This window comes from Asparagus officinalis, chromosome 5 (assembly GCF_001876935.1).
Source record: "Asparagus officinalis chromosome 5, Aspof.V1, whole genome shotgun sequence".
Taxonomy (NCBI): domain Eukaryota; kingdom Viridiplantae; phylum Streptophyta; class Magnoliopsida; order Asparagales; family Asparagaceae; genus Asparagus; species Asparagus officinalis.
Genome location: NC_033798.1, coordinates 21,825,457 through 21,841,628, shown reverse-complemented (window position 1 = coordinate 21,841,628; position 16,172 = coordinate 21,825,457). Strand labels below are relative to the sequence as shown.

The following is a 16,172-nucleotide window of genomic DNA, read 5'->3' as shown; positions in this document are numbered from 1 at the left end:
AGATCGTATTAAATGTGAATTCTTGGAGTTTATCCTTTTGGGAACGTCGTTGTCATTTGATCCTAAACTCTGAAGGCTTAGGATTGTGACCGAGACGATTGAAAACCAATTTCTTTTAAGGAATAGCTTTGCATTGGCAATTCTTTTGAACTACCGTAACAACTTCTTTGAGGGTTGCGCAATGTTAATGTTGGCGAGCATTTTTCAGAGATGTGAACTCTCTCAGATCACCAAGAGTTCCAAATTGATTTGAGTCATGGATCTTTTTAGATCCAACTTCGCCGCTTTGGGCTTTTTTGGCATGCGAACGTCGCCTATGGCAATGTTGGCCAAATTTTCACTTAGCGAAGTCAAATGGATCACCATTAGCAATGTCATTCCCTTCAAGAATTAGGACGAAGGATTACCCCTATTCTTTGCTTTTGTCGAGAAAGCATAGCGAGCATCACGATATACTTTAAATCGAACCTCAAATGAGTTGTTGACTAATGTCCAAAATCAGATGATATGAGAACGTCTTGATCTTCGCTCAAGGCAAGGGTCGATATTTCTTCACTCTGGATGACGTTCGCTTGGCTTTTAACGAAGCTCAAACTGTCTTTTGCAAAGGTGCGACTTTATTTCCCACAGTTGCCAGTGATGACTGGTTCGAGGAAATGAATTCCTTAAACTTCGCTTGATCAAATTTAATGACCAGCAATTTAGCAAAAGACCCAAGATTCTTATTGTCGAATTGAGACACAATTTTCTCGTCGAATGAGAAGTTAGTCCCCAGCAGAGTCAGCATCTTATTTCGGTTCTTTTTAAATTACAATTAGCTCATATTACAACTAAAAAGAGAAACAAGAAAATTTTATATTTATGAGTTCTTTACTGTGTGATGATGAAGCGTCGATCTTGTACTCTATTGACGTCCAACAAAGATGATAGGTTTATTGCTATTAGTCTCTGATTTGGTTGCTTGGAAGATAGCTTAGTATTCTCTTGGAATTGAATAAAGAAAAGTCGCACATGTATGGGCCGTTCGACCTTTCTGATATATATTTTTTCAAATGAACAATCTCCTTCCCCTCTTATAGGCTAAGAGAGAGAGTAAATGGCCTTTAATTGTGGGTTAAGTAGCCATTAAAATAGGAGGTAGTAGGAGAGTGGTTATCCCTTAGAGAATAACACTCAAACGGTTAATTGGCAAGGTTCACTAATTTGGCAAAGCTCGTTAAAAGTGTTTGGGCAAGGCTCACTTAGACATGGGTGAGTTATTGCTTCTGATTCGTGGATGATGGGTCTCACGTTGATGGCCCCACGTTGATAGTTGCTAGCGAAGTTCGCTGATTAATTGATTGGCAAACTTCACTTGGCGAGTTTGATTTAGCACAGAATTCAAATCACAACTTGGCTGACTCAATGACGCCTTTAGACTCGGCCTAAAGTCTGGTTTAGAAGTCGATCAACTCTTGACTCGGTCGGGTCAGGATGAGGTGAACTGTGCTGCAAAGTTCACATGTTCTGTTAGGCGAGCTTCGCTATAGCTTATTGTAAGCTTAAATTTGAGCCCATTTGAAATGTTTAGTTCATCGGCATTCACTTCTTGGATCCAAACTGAACATTGGCTTGAGTTCAATATATTGTAACCATTCACAATCCCGTGAAGGGGATTCATCTCAACCAAAAGAGGCATTTAGTAACCTATTGAAGGAGGAAGACATTTTGTAACCTGTTGAAGGGGGAAGATATGATACTATCTCCATATTATAACCTATTGAAGCAGATTTATTTCAACCAAAAGAGGCATATTTAGTCTAATCACTTAGTTTAACACAGTAAGTAGAAGATTTAATACAGTGCAAATGAGCTTGCTTTCTTAAGAAAGATCTCCATGTTTTTCTCCTTAGTAGAACAACAATAGAAGGTTGTAATCTAAGAAATCAATATGAAACATTATAGCTCAATAAATTGTTCTGATGTACCACAAGTACCTAAGCTTCACTACAATTTACTTAAATAATTTGAAATATTTCCTTAAAAAAATAAATAAATCAATAAAATAAAATAAAAAATATAGTTAATTAATCAAAAAATCATACATTATATGTTGAGATAAAAGAAAGAACATAACAAATGTAAAACACTTTGAGTATGCGTCTCTAACCTCACACACATGACATTTCTCTTAATCACACATCGGTCAATTGTCCGAATAAATCCACTTGGAATGCACTATTGCAGATTCTAAAAACAAAATTAAAACAAAAAGAAGCAATCTATTGGGTATAAGTTTATGTCTCATTTGGTACGCGGGAATCGAGTAAAGTGAGAATGGAATAGAGCAAGGAATGGAATGGATTTAATATGAGAATAAAATGCTCATTTTCATTCACATGTTTGGGTACGATTAGATAATAAAGTGAGAATGTAAAATCATTTTATTTTTTACATGGGTAGCTAATAAGAAATCATGGAATACATAGTATTTAATATAACTTTTCATTCTAAGTAGGAATGCACATTCTTTATCAACTCACTGGGAATGTCCCCACAAAAAGTGGGAATCAAGGAGAAAAGAGAATGCACATTCTAGAGTCAAAAAATTGTCATGATTGGTATGATTGGTATGCATGAATGAAAACTAGGAATGAGCATTCCATTTCTACCCCTTCCCTTGTACCAAATGAGGCCTTAGTTCAATTACCTAACTTGAACAAAAAGAAATCACGACAAGGACCCATGCGACAATTTAACAAATATCCGTAAACTATTTTATTATCACTTACACCTCTAAACTCCAGACCACATTATTTCCCAGGTTTACTTGGAAAGAAGATGTCCTCTCCACGAGGGCTAAGAAGTAAGACTGTCTAGGGTGCAAGGGTTGCAAGTGCTAATAAAAAAATTTAGGGGAACAGCTACACCTTAATAACACAAAGGGTTGTATTTTGCATTTAACTCTTGATTGTAGCTGTACAAATCAAAGACTGCACATATAAACTGTAATTAGCAACTGATGTACTTTTCAAATAACGGAAATAAATTACCAGTATTATTTGGATAGAAATTTCCATTTGAAATATTCTCTCGTATAAATCTTCTTCTTATACATAGAGATAGATGCAAGAACCTAAGAAGGATTACTTGAGAAAATACGGTATGTGGATCAGTCATCATATGAACAGTGAGGACCTGCAGTGCATCCGATATCAAAAGGATTCTCAGAACCGCAGCAATGCCAGTATTGTAAAACTTGTCCAGCATCAGGAGTGTTCATCGTCCCTCCTGAGTAAACACTTTCAAATTTTCTCTTTGTTTCTCCTGGCATTACACAAAACAATACTACTTATAAGGCAAACAACAATTTGGTAGTAGAGTAAATCAATACAATCTTTTCCACATGAGATAACTATTGGAAAATGACATGGATATAATTTTCCATGGAATAAATATGAAAATATATTCCAGAACAACACTCTGAGAAAGTCACTATATATCAAATATATTTTAGTGCAACATTCTGAGAAAAGATGAAACAAAAATATTCACATCAAGCAACCACAGAAGCTTGGAGTCAGAATTTGAAATTGTAGTGTGTAAAATTTAGCTCTCAATCCCTAATAAGAACTTACATTGATGTACTGGAAGAGACTTTATCAACTTTGATTCAGACAACTTGCTGTAAAATTAACGAGTACATTTTTCCATATGAATAACTAGCAGAACATGCCATGGGTATACATTTTTCCATATGAATAACTATCAGAACATGCCATGGGTATATGTTTCCATGCAATGAATATGAAGAAGCCATGAGTTTTACTTTACAAGGACCTACATATAAGTTAAATATTTTTTTCAGCCTGACATCTGAGGAAAGAAGAGAACCAAAACATGGGGGTTGAACAACCACAAGAGCTTACTGTTAGAATTTGAAATCTTTCATTTAACAGAGAATTGACTTATTTCTGAAGTAGGCATTAAAAAAATGATTACAAACACTAATTTCTTCAGCAGATTCACATGCAAGGAATTTGGAATTATATGTACCTATCTTGAACACATTCATGAGTTTTGCAGTTTCTAAACTTTTGAAGGACTTATAGGCAAAGAGAAGCATAAATTGATAAAGATCGTTGAAAATTTTCCCCCTTTCAAACCATACATTAGCTGACAACACCCATATTCTTATTGCTGATTTTGATTTGTTATCCAATGATATTTTGTTTTTGCATTGTCCATGATGTTTATATCTTAGATTATGCAAGTTTCTTCTTAATATTTAAGGAAATTACAATCGTTAACTTAAACATAGGTTTATATTCCACATATGTAACGTAATTAGTGATCTAATACAGTCTTCATGTTTTTTGCTGCTTTGTTGTAAATGTTACAGTTACTATATTAAATTCAACAGTCAGTAATTTTACTACATAAATTAGATAAAAATTAAAACCTTCAAGGAATCAAACCATCAAGGAATAGGGTTTCCATCACTACTTTTACTGCATGTAATTTACATATTGGGGTTAGACCATATCTACTAAATTCGAAATTTTAATAGTTCAACATCTAGATCATTAGGATCGGATCTCCATGCTTTCAGAACCAATTATCAAGACAATAGAACATTTTCAACTACTAATTGACAAACTTGCCAACATTTAAATTTAAAAGATGGAAAATAGAAACTGATGCTTAATTATTAGGTTGAATTTCTAGGCTAACTCTTTATTTGATATAGGGAAAACTAAATGGGCAGGTGCAATACGATTAGTGTCAAAAAACCCAGTCACTACACCAAAACTTTAAAGTTGTGGTGAGAGTTAGATTATTACAGTTTTATTCCTTAACTTGCCCCGGCAAGTTGAGCGCCCTTATTGTGGGCAGAAATCTAGGCTCATGAAGCGGTATCCTTTTTTTTTTAAATCCGCTTTAAATTCATGGTTGGAACCTGGGTTGCTCTGATATAGTGTCAAGGATTCGTACCACCACACCGAAACTCTAAAGTTGCGGTGAGAGACAATTTCAAAACTTAACTAGAATTTTCTATACATTACTTTGTTGTAACTTCTGGAAAAAGGAAGGGAAACCAAGAAACTATTTTAAAAAATGCAAGCTTTCTCACTGACTTTTCACCTCCAAGGTGTTGTATGGAAAATCATTTTGGAAATTCATCATGGATGTATCTAGTTTACTCACAAAAGTTGGATACTATGCTTCCGTTTCATCTCACATGATTTGGTATGCCAAATTAGTCCTTCTGGAAACTCATATTGTATGTAGCTAGTTGACCCACAAAAGTTGGATACTATGCTTCCATTTCTTTTCACACGATTCTCCCTCTGAAATTCCATGTGACATTCATTAGGCGTTATTTAGTAATCGGAGTTGGTGATTGTTAGCTTACAAATCCCTAAAATGAACAAGAGCTAAAACATAATGATGGGATGGACGACACTTAAAAAAATTCATTTTTCTTGGACACAATTAACTTCTGCATCAAACTCAAAATTTCATGATTTAAGGCTCACATATCACTTCAAAATTGTTTCCAACACTTAAGACTACCATCCAAACCACAATTTTAAAAAGCGGTCTTGGCATCCACCTAGCCTCAACGGTACTTAGGCAACTAACCTAGCTCTTGGGAGAGCTTAGGGGATTGTAGGTCGTTATTCAGAATGCAAAGATTTTGTGGCCTGATATCCTGTGGTGCTGCCTACACATTCTCAAACCTTCTTGGCCTCCTCCCCCGACTCCAGACACCTCCACCTCCTCCAACGTTCAGCAAAATCTTCTCCACCTTCAGTTAAACGTAAAAAGAACTCCACCTAGACCCCACCTAGGCAACTGCCTAGATGCCAAGGTGCTAGGCACCAAGTTGGCCCCCAGTAGCGCCTAATGTTTTCTTTAACATGGATTCAAACAACCAAAACACTCAAATTCCCAATTTCATCAACTGACTCCCTCTATCGAAACTAATAACTTCCACACCTCTACTCTAATTGTTGTGTTACTCTTCTAAAAATGATAATCAATCCTCTAGAAATGTAGATGTCAAATTCATTCTGTTAATTTTAAGTAATATTATTTTCATGTTTGGTCTCAATCATACGGGATCCTCAAATCCATAATCAAATAATTTTTTTTACTTTTTGAATCAGATGAAGAGAATTCATTTCTAATAAATTATGTATGAAATAGAAAAGGTGAATAAGCCAGAAGAAAACTACTTAATAATCTTCGACACGTAAGGGTCTATGAAGTCACACAATGAGTAGTCAATTGTGTCTTTATGAGAGATTTAGGTTCCTCTCCTGTAACAATTAGCTTTTACGAATGATTTCTTCTAGATCTCTTTCAAATGGTATCAGATTCAGAGCCGACACTCCACATTTCTAGTTGCAGTGAGCAGTAAGGATGATGACTTGATGATATATACTCGTCCAAACTAGTCAAGTGCAAAACCAACAATGCGAAGATATTATTTCAGTGTTTTGATCAGAATTAGACTAGTGCAAAGCCATCTACGTGGGTTTGGAGATTGCAGAAGCGTAGTAGTTAGATTTCTTCTTCTTCTTCTTCTTCTTCTCTTCCTGTTTCTTTTTTCTTGTCTTTTTTTTTTGGTGTGTGTGTGTGTGGGGGGGGGGGGGGGGATTTAGCCTAAGTTGGCTAAATATGGAGTAAACTACAGAATTATAAGAGATTTGTATCCCCTTCTTTTTAACAACTAGCTTATCACAAACACCACCCTTCTCAAATACACCATTTGAAGCAAAATTTGACAGACTGCGTCAAGAGACCACCTTAATTAACAAGTTGCAAAAAATTCCACTTTGCACCATTTTACACAATTAACATCCTCGCAAATATAAACTGTTGCATAAGAATAGAAACAAGTAGATCACCTCCAAAATGAGCAGTATGGTATCGGCAAGCACGAGGCTGATTCAGCGAGGGATCATACTGACCCTTGCAATTCTTGCACGTCCTAAGCTCGCCGCCGCCGCTTTTCTTCACGAACAGTCTCCGATTCGACACCGACCACCGGCCGAGAGTTGGACCGGAGAAGGAAATAGAGATAGCGATCGCACAGCCCATCCCCTCTCTCACACGCGTACGAGTTTCTGGCACGTGAGGAGCGAGGGGATGAAAGACGGATGGGATGCAAATTAGATGATAATTCCGAAAATGCCACTGATGTTTGACGTTTTGTATGCAAACGTCCGTATAGATATCCATGCGGTAGAGATGGCATGACCTAACCTCTTTGTGGAGACGTCCCCATAGAAAAAAAAAGGAAATCTATGAAGGGTTTCGCATAGGACTGTTCTTCTCTGAGCGCCGCCGGACCGAAACCCTAACCCTAACCCTAATCTACTCGTCGTACGGTTACAAATCATGAACCCTAACAACCTCTTGTTCGATTCGGGTATTGCTCTTTTTATGCTGGATTTTTATTTTTATTTTTACTCGTAATATAATTGCCAGTTTCAGATTTAGGCTCGGTTCTTACTGTTTCGCTTTTAAAATTTTGATTTGACACTGTTTTTGTGATGGAAATGGTTATTAGACCTTGAATTTCTAATAACCCCCTTTTAGTATTTATACTTTTACAAAATTTAGAACTTGAGGTAAATCACTGACTGCAGGAAAACTGCTTGCTGGAATTTAGAATCAGTTGTTATTTCTTTCTCAAATTAGTTTGTCACTGAACTGTTCTGGGAGGGTAATTGCATATGAACTTAGTACGTTGTTTTAGGGTAAGATTGAAATTTTGAAGTTTTGAATTTTTGATTAGTGTGAGGAGTTTCAATCTATGTTCCTTAAAATGTAATTTAGTTACACACAGAGAACGTTAAAGGGCACAATTATGTATTTAATTTGTAGATTTTGGTGCTTTTGCGGTCACTTATTCCTATTAGCAGGTGTATTAGAGAGAAACCTTATATCAGTCGAAGTGTTTTCCCTAAAAACAACGTTGATTGAGATGCACAATGAGTAGTTTGAACATTGAAAAGTTATTTGGTGTGTAGGATTTTGGTATCTTTTCTGAACATCTCTCACTCAGAATGAAAGAGAACCTAGATACAAGGATTTCTTGGTGATGATGCTTGTTCTGAATTTTTGTTTTAATGAGAAGTTCTGATTTTTTGTTTGACTGTTTCGTGGCACTTCATTTCTTTACCAAATTGATGAGTAAGGAAAATGCACATTGTAAATACACTTATGTAGTTTTAGTACATCATAAATAGACTTATGTAGTTTAGGAATCAGGAGTTTACATGTGTTCTATAGTTAAGTTTTTTGCCGCTACTGTCCATGTTTAAGGTATCGACATAGAAATTAGATTTAGAATTGCATCTCTTTTGTTAGTTATTTTAGGTGACTGACTAGAAGAAAGATGCTGTAGATTCCTCTTGTAGTAAACTATGGTTCAGACTTCACAGTTATGGATTTCAGAAATTGGGAATTTTTTATTTACTTAGTGACATTCCCAATGTGAAGGCTGTGTGAGTTATTTACTTTTCCATAAAAAGATATGGAGATCTATATTTGTGAGTTTATATGATTTCTTTTCATCAGTGAGATAAAGGTAATATGTTGTGCTTCTAAGTGAAAGACACAAGTCTATAAGGGGTCTGTTGGTGTCAGTAAACTGATTGAACAAATGGGATACATAGCTGCAACTATGTTATATTTCATAGCATAGCAGTTGATGATGTTGAAAGAAAATAATGAAGAGGAGAAACTGCACTCCATCTTTTCAGAGGAATTTTGCCCAAGAATAGCTCAATCTCATCTGTGACCTGATTCAAGGAGAAATGAAGCTAGAAAATGATAAAGCAATTCGATTATCAAGGCAGTCATGGAGAAACTGAAGCATCAATAGAGAAGAAATTGCAGAGACATAAGATGATAATGTGATTTGGTTGTTAACCCAATAAACTGAGGCACCATTTCTACTCATTTGAAGCACTTTCTTTTTTAGTTGGCCAAATTGGCTTTTTGACCTGTGACCTGTTTGGAGAAGTTATGAAGATGGAAGGTGATATGATTCAGAATTTCCAACAACTTGAAGTTCCTTTTCTATCTAGGAATTGGGAGTCCATAATGTAATTTTGTTGTTAAGCCAGTTCGGTTGATGATGGTGATTTTGCCTAAGAAATGTTTCGTTTCATCTGTAAATGTAGAGGAGAATGAAAATGGAATATGATATCATGATCTGGTTGATAAGACAGTTGGAGAGCAATTGAAGTGCCAGTAATATTGATTTCTATGTTTAGTTGCAAAAATTGGGCCTTTGAACTTTTCTCCTTTTAGTATTTTGATCAGATGTATCAAGTAGACAAGGGTTATGCCCGTAAAAAGATGGAAAAGATTATGCCTTTGTTTGGCGGCTTAGATAGCAAAAGGGAGTACAAAAATAAATGCAGCAAGGATAAAGATTAGATGTACATTTGTCCTTCCACTCACACTGCCATACAGTTAAGGAAAATTTCCATCAAGTAGGAAGAAAATTGTAGCTTGAGTTTTTACTTGGTGTTTTCATTCTCTTTTGATTTCGCTAACCAGATAAAGCTATTTATTGAACCGATTTTCCTTGCTTCACTTTGTAAAACTAAGTTCCCTTGGAGATCAAGAGAATGAGCCGCCTAAACAGAAGCAGTCGCACTTTATTTTGTTTGCATTTTGTTCTTACATGAAAGAAGCAGAAAAGGCAACTAATGGTAAACTGGAGCAGTCACTCTTTTATTCAGTTTACAAAGAAATGCGTATAAGTAAATTGAAAGAGAAAATTTAAATCCTCATCCTTTCTTTGCTTCCCAGTTTTGTATGCTTCTTGCTCATCCTTTTTTCAAATTTCCAGTTTGTATGCCTTCACATCATATTCTTTGTAATCAGTCGAATGCGAAATGCTAGAAGGAGCCAACAATATCTTTGTATTCAATGTCTTATGCGTTGATTGTAATATCTGATAACAATCTAGAGATACACTGCAGACTACAGATACTATTAGAGATGAACCGTCAGGTTCAGCTAAATAATACATGTCTGCATTTTATGTGATTTAAATATTTTCTCAAGGATTAATCCTTGTTGACTAATTAAATGGTACATTATAGCTTCAGAAGTATTATAAGTGAAGTGTCCAATATTTTATGAGGCTGATTACTTGCTCAGAAATTTTTTTCCCACTTTATTGTATCAGTGCTTTTAATAACTGGACACTATAAAGGGGGAACCTATCTACTCTTAAAGTATAGTCATTTGGATGCTATGCAATATTTCTTCACTGGTTTCACTCAATTGCTTCTCAGGAATGGAATCATCTTACTCATCTTCAAGTCATGATTCAGTTGAGTCGGCTGAAGATTCTTCTGTTGACAAAGAGAGAGGTGATGAAGGGTTGAGAGGCTATGTTTCTGCTGAGAGCTTTCTGTCAAATGTGTCCCAGCGTTCAACTGAATGTAATGCAACTCAAGAAACTACCACGTGTCCTGGCGAGTTGGATGTTCCAAGGGCATCTAACAGTTTTATGTTGGAACCTGAAGTTGGTATGATCTTCCATTCTGAAGAGCAAGCGTTTGCATTTTATAATACTTATGCAAAGAGAAAGGGGTTTAGTGTGCGAAAGGGCCATCTTGGTAAGAGAAAAGATGGAACAATAAGGGACAGAGTTTATCTATGTAGTTATGAGGGGACCCGACAAAAACATTGCACTCACAACACAAGGAAGCCCCGTCCTGTTGTGAGAACAAATTGTATGGCCAGAATTGAGTATAAAGTCACCCGTGAGCATGTGTGGGTTGTGAATAAAGTTATATACGAACACAATCATCCACTTATACGCCCAAGTAAAGCTCACTTATTAAGGTCTCATCGAAAGATGCTAGATGCTCAACAAGGTGGTGGTGGTGAAATGCCTGATGTTGAAGTAAGACCTGCTGAAGCACAAGACATTTCTGTAGAACGGACTCATGAGACTGTAACTGTTGGTTTTCTTTTAAGGGGTCAAAGTAGCTATCTGCATACTAACAGGATGAGAGAGCTTGAGAAAGGAGATGCCCAAGTTCTTCTAGATTTTCTGAAAGTCAAGCAGTTAGAGGACCCCTCGTTCTTTTATGCTGTACAACTTGATGATAGGGAACAGGTGACCAACATTTTCTGGGCAGATCCCCGTTCTATAATTGATTATGCCTATTTTGGTGATGTGCTCTTATTTGATACAACTTATCGAGCAAGCAAGAGTGACATTCCAGTTGCTTTATTCATTGGCATAAACCACCATAAGCAAGCTGTTTTATTTGGGGCTGCCTTACTATTGGATGAAACCACAGAATCATTTGTTTGGTTATTTAGGACCTTTATGATTGCAATGTCTGAGCAGCAGCCCAGAACAATTTTTACAGATCAGTGCGCCGCAATATCAAGGGCTGTTAGTATGACCTTACCTGAAGCATGTCACCGAATTTGTTTGTGGCATATTTCACAGAATGCCACGAAGAACATCTCTCATTTGCACAGTAGTGAGTCCAACTTCCAAAAGGATTTTAAGAACTGCATATATTTAGGCTGTTCAGAAGATGACTTTCTTTCTCAGTGGATGAATTTAATCAACAAGTATGATCTTTCAACCAACTCATATTTAGAAGATCTCTACACAACTCGAGAGAAATGGGCATTGGTCTATAGTAAGAATCTATTTTGTGCTGGCATGACAACAGTTCAGTGGAGTGAAAGTATGAAGAAGCACTTTAAGAAACATTTCAATAGAAAGTTGCCACTTCCCAAGTTTATGGAGCAGTACCATAATGCTTTGGTTCAGTTCCGTAAGAAGGAATTGCATGAAGATTTTAGATCAAGGCAAACTAAACCTGTTTTGTTGGTCGATATGCCTATGTTAAATGAAGCAGCAGAATCATATACAAGGCTGATATATAAAGAGTTTGAAGATGAGTTCAAAGGTCAGCTTTCTTGTCTTTGTGAACCATTAGGCTCGGATGGATCAACTTTGACCTTCAAGATTTCCCTTGTTGATAAGCAATATTACGGGCTTGTGGAATTTAACCCATCCAGTTATACAGTTACATGCAGTTGTAAAAAATTTGAATCAGTAGGTGTCCTTTGCATGCATGCTTTAAAGGTTCTTAACAACAATAACATCCTTGACCTCCCATCTCACTACGTACTGAAAAGGTGGACGAAGTATGCGAATGATGATATGGTATCCAATAGGCATCAATCAGTAGTTAAAACCTTTGGTGAAGAACATTTGACATCAAGATTTAGTCGGGTTTGCCATAAGGCGGTCACAATTACTGCAAAAAGTGCTTTCTCGAAAGATGCCTTGGATATTTTTGATCATGAACTTGACAAAATGATGGTAGATGTGGAAAATTTGTTACGTAATACACCATTGGACAAAGAACCCGAAGATGAAAATGCTGTCACTGGCTCGAGGCAGGATGCATCAGAGACAAGCAAGAAAAAACGAGGTCGAAAACCCTTGTTTAAGGGGGATGCCGTTGAGAAAAAACAGAAGAAGAAAGCTCAACCTCTTTCTAACTCTAGCAACACAGTCATGCCTCACCAACCATTACAAAGTAAAGAAAAACAAGAACTGTGTTAAGAATTATAATTCGACGTTTATTTTATCATCAATGGCTACGAATGATTAAACATCTTTATGGAAACAGGACAAACTAGTGAACCCTCGGTCAGGTTGATGGTTGAAGACTCTTCTCATGTCCCCACATATCATCAGGCTGGGGCTGTTTCCTACAATAATACAATTACTATGCCTCCTCCTGGTCTTCCAGGGTGCACTACTTTTCCTCCCGAGCCTGTGATGTCTACTCAGGTCTAGCTTTCCTTAACCTGTGTCCTAAATTTTGTGCATCGTTTTGGAAATGTCTCTGTTGCTCTCATATTTTAAAATTGTACTATAGGAAACATTTACGCCATCACAGAGTTTATTTGACCAAGCAATGGCATCTCAAGGTGTTGGTAGCTCAAACCTAACATGGTGTGCTCCTAGGGGTTCTGTTAGTGTCCCTATACCGGTTATGCAAGGGCAAACGAATAATTTTCTTGGTTGGACAATCAACCCTCACAACATTCCTAATATTTGTCTCCCTCAACGCCACCTCAATCAGTCAGTGGTAAGTTAAATATGACTGCTTGTTACCATACTCTTTCCTTCTGCTTTAAGTTCACAAAAAAATATTCTTTTTTTTAATGCAGCATCCTACCATCACAGGTCAGCATCAAACAGCACCCCGCAGGCTAAACTTTGATATCAACAAAGGTATGAAGTAAATGTTGGTTGTTTGCATTTAGCTCAAATACTTTTGATCAACTTATAGCATAATATCTTGTCAGGAAGCTGAGTGGAACTGCATAAAGGAGTGAACTCTGATGATGTGGCAGTAAGTTATTTGTGTGCTTAATCAAGAGACTGCAGGACTCGTTGTCGGATTCTCATGCACTTAATGAAGGCTAAGTAATCTGTTGTAAAGTGCCATTTCTATCTTTTTGGTGGTTATTTTCATATAGTTGTCTAGGAGGACTAAATTATACTAGCAATAATTAACAACAGTCTCCAGTATAATTGATTAGGAGCATCATTCTTGAAGCATATGAAAGCTGGGTTTTAAGTAGCTCTAGATGGATGCTGATTAAACGTGTTCATGTGCTTGTTTTTGTTTGTTTTCTTTGCTAATTTTAGTTTTATTTACAATGATGTAAATACAGTTCTGATGAAAAAATTCATTGTAGGGTTGACATGAGAGAAAAGGATAACTAGAAAATGTAATTGATGAAAAAGACTATTCTTCAGGATCTAAGCCATCTTTACTCAGTGCTAGTTTGGAGCAAAATGGATAATTCCAGTTATAATTGTGCATAAATTTGATGGTTAGCTATATAGGAGAAAAGGTCTCTAAAACGCCCCTAGAAAGGGTTCAGTGTAAATCAATCAAGAAGAACAAGAAACTTCAGAGGAAAATCACAATTGAGAAATTACTCACTGGAAAGTCTCCAAGAGAAAAGAAATAGTGTAATCTATTAATCTTGTTGAAGTAATAGAAGTTTCTTCCCTCTCACGCATGATTGTCAATATGAACCTGACCCAATGACTGATTCTGTCTTGATTGCTAAGAACTGCTCATTTCTCATTATCAATGTGTTAAAATAAGAGAGTGAATCTTGGGTAAATTTCCCTTGAGTTGAATATTGAGTGCGCACATATATTTATACAAGTAGAAGAGAGTGATGTGTGTTCTCACAAGCAATGTAGGACTAAAATCCACTACAATACACTATTATCAACAGCCTCCTTCAAACTCATGTTGGATTAAACAAAGTGAGTTTGCGTACAAGAAACTAGAACCGATGAACAGGTAAGGCATTTGTGAAGAAATATGCAAGCTCGTCAGCGGACGAGACATGAGGAAGTAGAATTGTCTTGTCCTTGATAACTTGGTGACGGACAAAATGAGCGGCGATCTCAATATGCTTGGTCCTTTCATGAAATACTAGATTATTAGCAATCTGGATGGCACTCTTATTATCACAGTAGAGAGGAGTAGGAGTCGTAACAGAAATACCGAAATCACTGAGAAGGCGACGAAGATGAATAATCTCTTTAGCTGTTGTGGACATTACACGATACTCTACCTCGGTACTGGAAAGAGCAATAACATCTTGCTTCTACTCCGCCAGGAAATAAGAAAATCACCAAGAAATATACAATAACCTGTGGTAGACTTTCTGGTAGTGGGGTCACCAGCCCAATCAGCATCAGAATATGCACAAAGCTCTAACTTAGATGTAACAGGAAACAAAAGAGAACGAGTGCTAGTATCCCGGAGGTACCGAAGAATCTATAACAAAGCAGCATAGTGTACAGAACATGCGCTAACAAATTGACTGACAATGCTAACAACATGAGAGATACCTGATTGAGAGATGCATAAATAGACCAACTGGCCAACAAGATGTCGATATCGGGTAGGATCAAATAGAGGCTCACAATCAGTAGAGCAAAGTTTGACATTCTGCTAGAGTGGAGCATCAACAGTTACATCGTCAGTTAGCTCAGCTTGATTTAGAATATCTAAGAGATACTTCTGTTGAGACAGTAGTACACCCCGCGGGCCTTGAGAAATTTCTAGACCAAGAAAATACCGAAGAGATCCAAGATCCTTCATGTGGAACTGTTGTTGCAACTGAGATTTTACGTATTGTATACCTACCACATCATCACCTGTAATGATCATATCATCTACATAGATGAGTAATAAAACTCTGCTACGCGATATAGTGCGAAAAAACAAAGAAGCATCTTGATGACTTTCCATAAAGCTCGCTTTGAGCACGACATCGTGAAAACACTCAAACCAAGCGCGGGGTGCGCGGGGTGTCTGCTTAAGACCATAAACAGCACGACGAAAGATACATACATATCCTGGAGGATTATTTTACCCTCGAAGCGGTTGCATATATACGGTCTCTAATAAAGAGCCATGAAGAAAAGCATTTTTAACATCCTTCTGGTATAAGGGCCAACGATGAGCAGCAGCGACCGTAAGGAGAGTACGAACAGTGGGCATCTGAGCAACAGGAGCAAATGTCTCCTCATAATCAATACCTTATTGCGGAGTAAAACCTCGAGCCACTAAACGAGTTTTTCAACATTCAATGGTGCCATCAGGACGAAACTTGACCTTATAAACTCATTTACTGCCAACAAAAGAGATCCCAAGAGGACAAGGAACAACATCCCATGTATGAGTTTGCTGAAAGGCTTGAAATTCCTCAGCCATAGCCTGTCGCCACTCTTGAATTTAAATTGCCTCTTGAAAGGACTTTGGCTTAATAGTAGTATGAATGGTAGCAAGAAAATTTTGAAAGATAGGTGAATAGGAAGTAACTGAAGCATACCGGGTAGGCATGACATGTGTGCGTTTTCCTCAACGAAGAACAAGAGGAACCTCAGGTAGGGGAGATGCTGGCGCAGGTGCGTGGAGATCAACAGTATTTTCTGGAGTGAGAGTTGTGTCCACGGGATAGGCATTAGATGGTGTAAGAGAAGGCTCGGGTGAGGAAGAGTCAACAGAAGGAGAGGGAGAGATGTCAAGGAGATCTTGAAAGGAAAACAAAGGTGAAGAAGTGGGTGA

At 37.1% G+C, this 16,172-nt stretch overlaps 2 protein-coding genes across 3 annotated transcripts; one reads left to right on the top strand and one right to left on the bottom strand.

Annotated features, from left to right (window-relative positions):
• Positions 2,915 to 7,178, bottom strand: LOC109842668. Its single transcript, XM_020411514.1, has 2 exons — positions 6,897 to 7,178; positions 2,915 to 3,306 (listed from the first exon to the last, which is right to left on the bottom strand). The coding sequence occupies exons 1-2, from the start codon at positions 7,087 to 7,089 to the stop codon at positions 3,152 to 3,154; spliced, it is 348 nt and encodes a 115-aa protein (XP_020267103.1). The 5' UTR covers positions 7,090 to 7,178; the 3' UTR covers positions 2,915 to 3,151.
• Positions 7,277 to 13,652, top strand: LOC109842667 (protein FAR1-RELATED SEQUENCE 5-like). 2 transcript variants are annotated; one of them, XM_020411513.1, is made up of 6 exons: positions 7,277 to 7,420; positions 10,311 to 12,596; positions 12,690 to 12,853; positions 12,942 to 13,154; positions 13,253 to 13,300; positions 13,375 to 13,652. In XM_020411513.1, exons 1-5 carry the CDS (start codon positions 7,390 to 7,392, stop codon positions 13,280 to 13,282), a joined length of 2,724 nt encoding a protein of 907 aa, XP_020267102.1. In that variant the 5' UTR covers positions 7,277 to 7,389; the 3' UTR covers positions 13,283 to 13,300; positions 13,375 to 13,652. The 2 variants fall into 2 exon arrangements, with proteins under 2 accessions (XP_020267102.1, XP_020267101.1); XM_020411512.1 differs by having other exon boundaries at positions 13,237 to 13,300.

Bases quoted from the DNA above. Each gene is read 5' to 3' on its own strand.
- LOC109842668 (XM_020411514.1), bottom strand. From the start codon at position 7,089: ATGGGCTGTGCGATCGCTATCTCTATTTCCTTCTCCGGTCCAACTCTC. The intron at 3,307-6,896 runs GTGATCTACTTG...GTGTAATGCCAG, and splicing joins CCATACTGCTCATTTTGGAG to GAGAAACAAAGAGAAAATTT.
- LOC109842667 (XM_020411512.1), top strand. From the start codon at position 7,390: ATGAACCCTAACAACCTCTTGTTCGATTCGG. The intron at 12,597-12,689 runs GTAAAGAAAAAC...TTATGGAAACAG, and splicing joins GCCTCACCAACCATTACAAA to GACAAACTAGTGAACCCTCG. The intron at 13,155-13,236 runs GTAAGTTAAATA...TTTTTAATGCAG, and splicing joins GCCACCTCAATCAGTCAGTG to CATCCTACCATCACAGGTCA.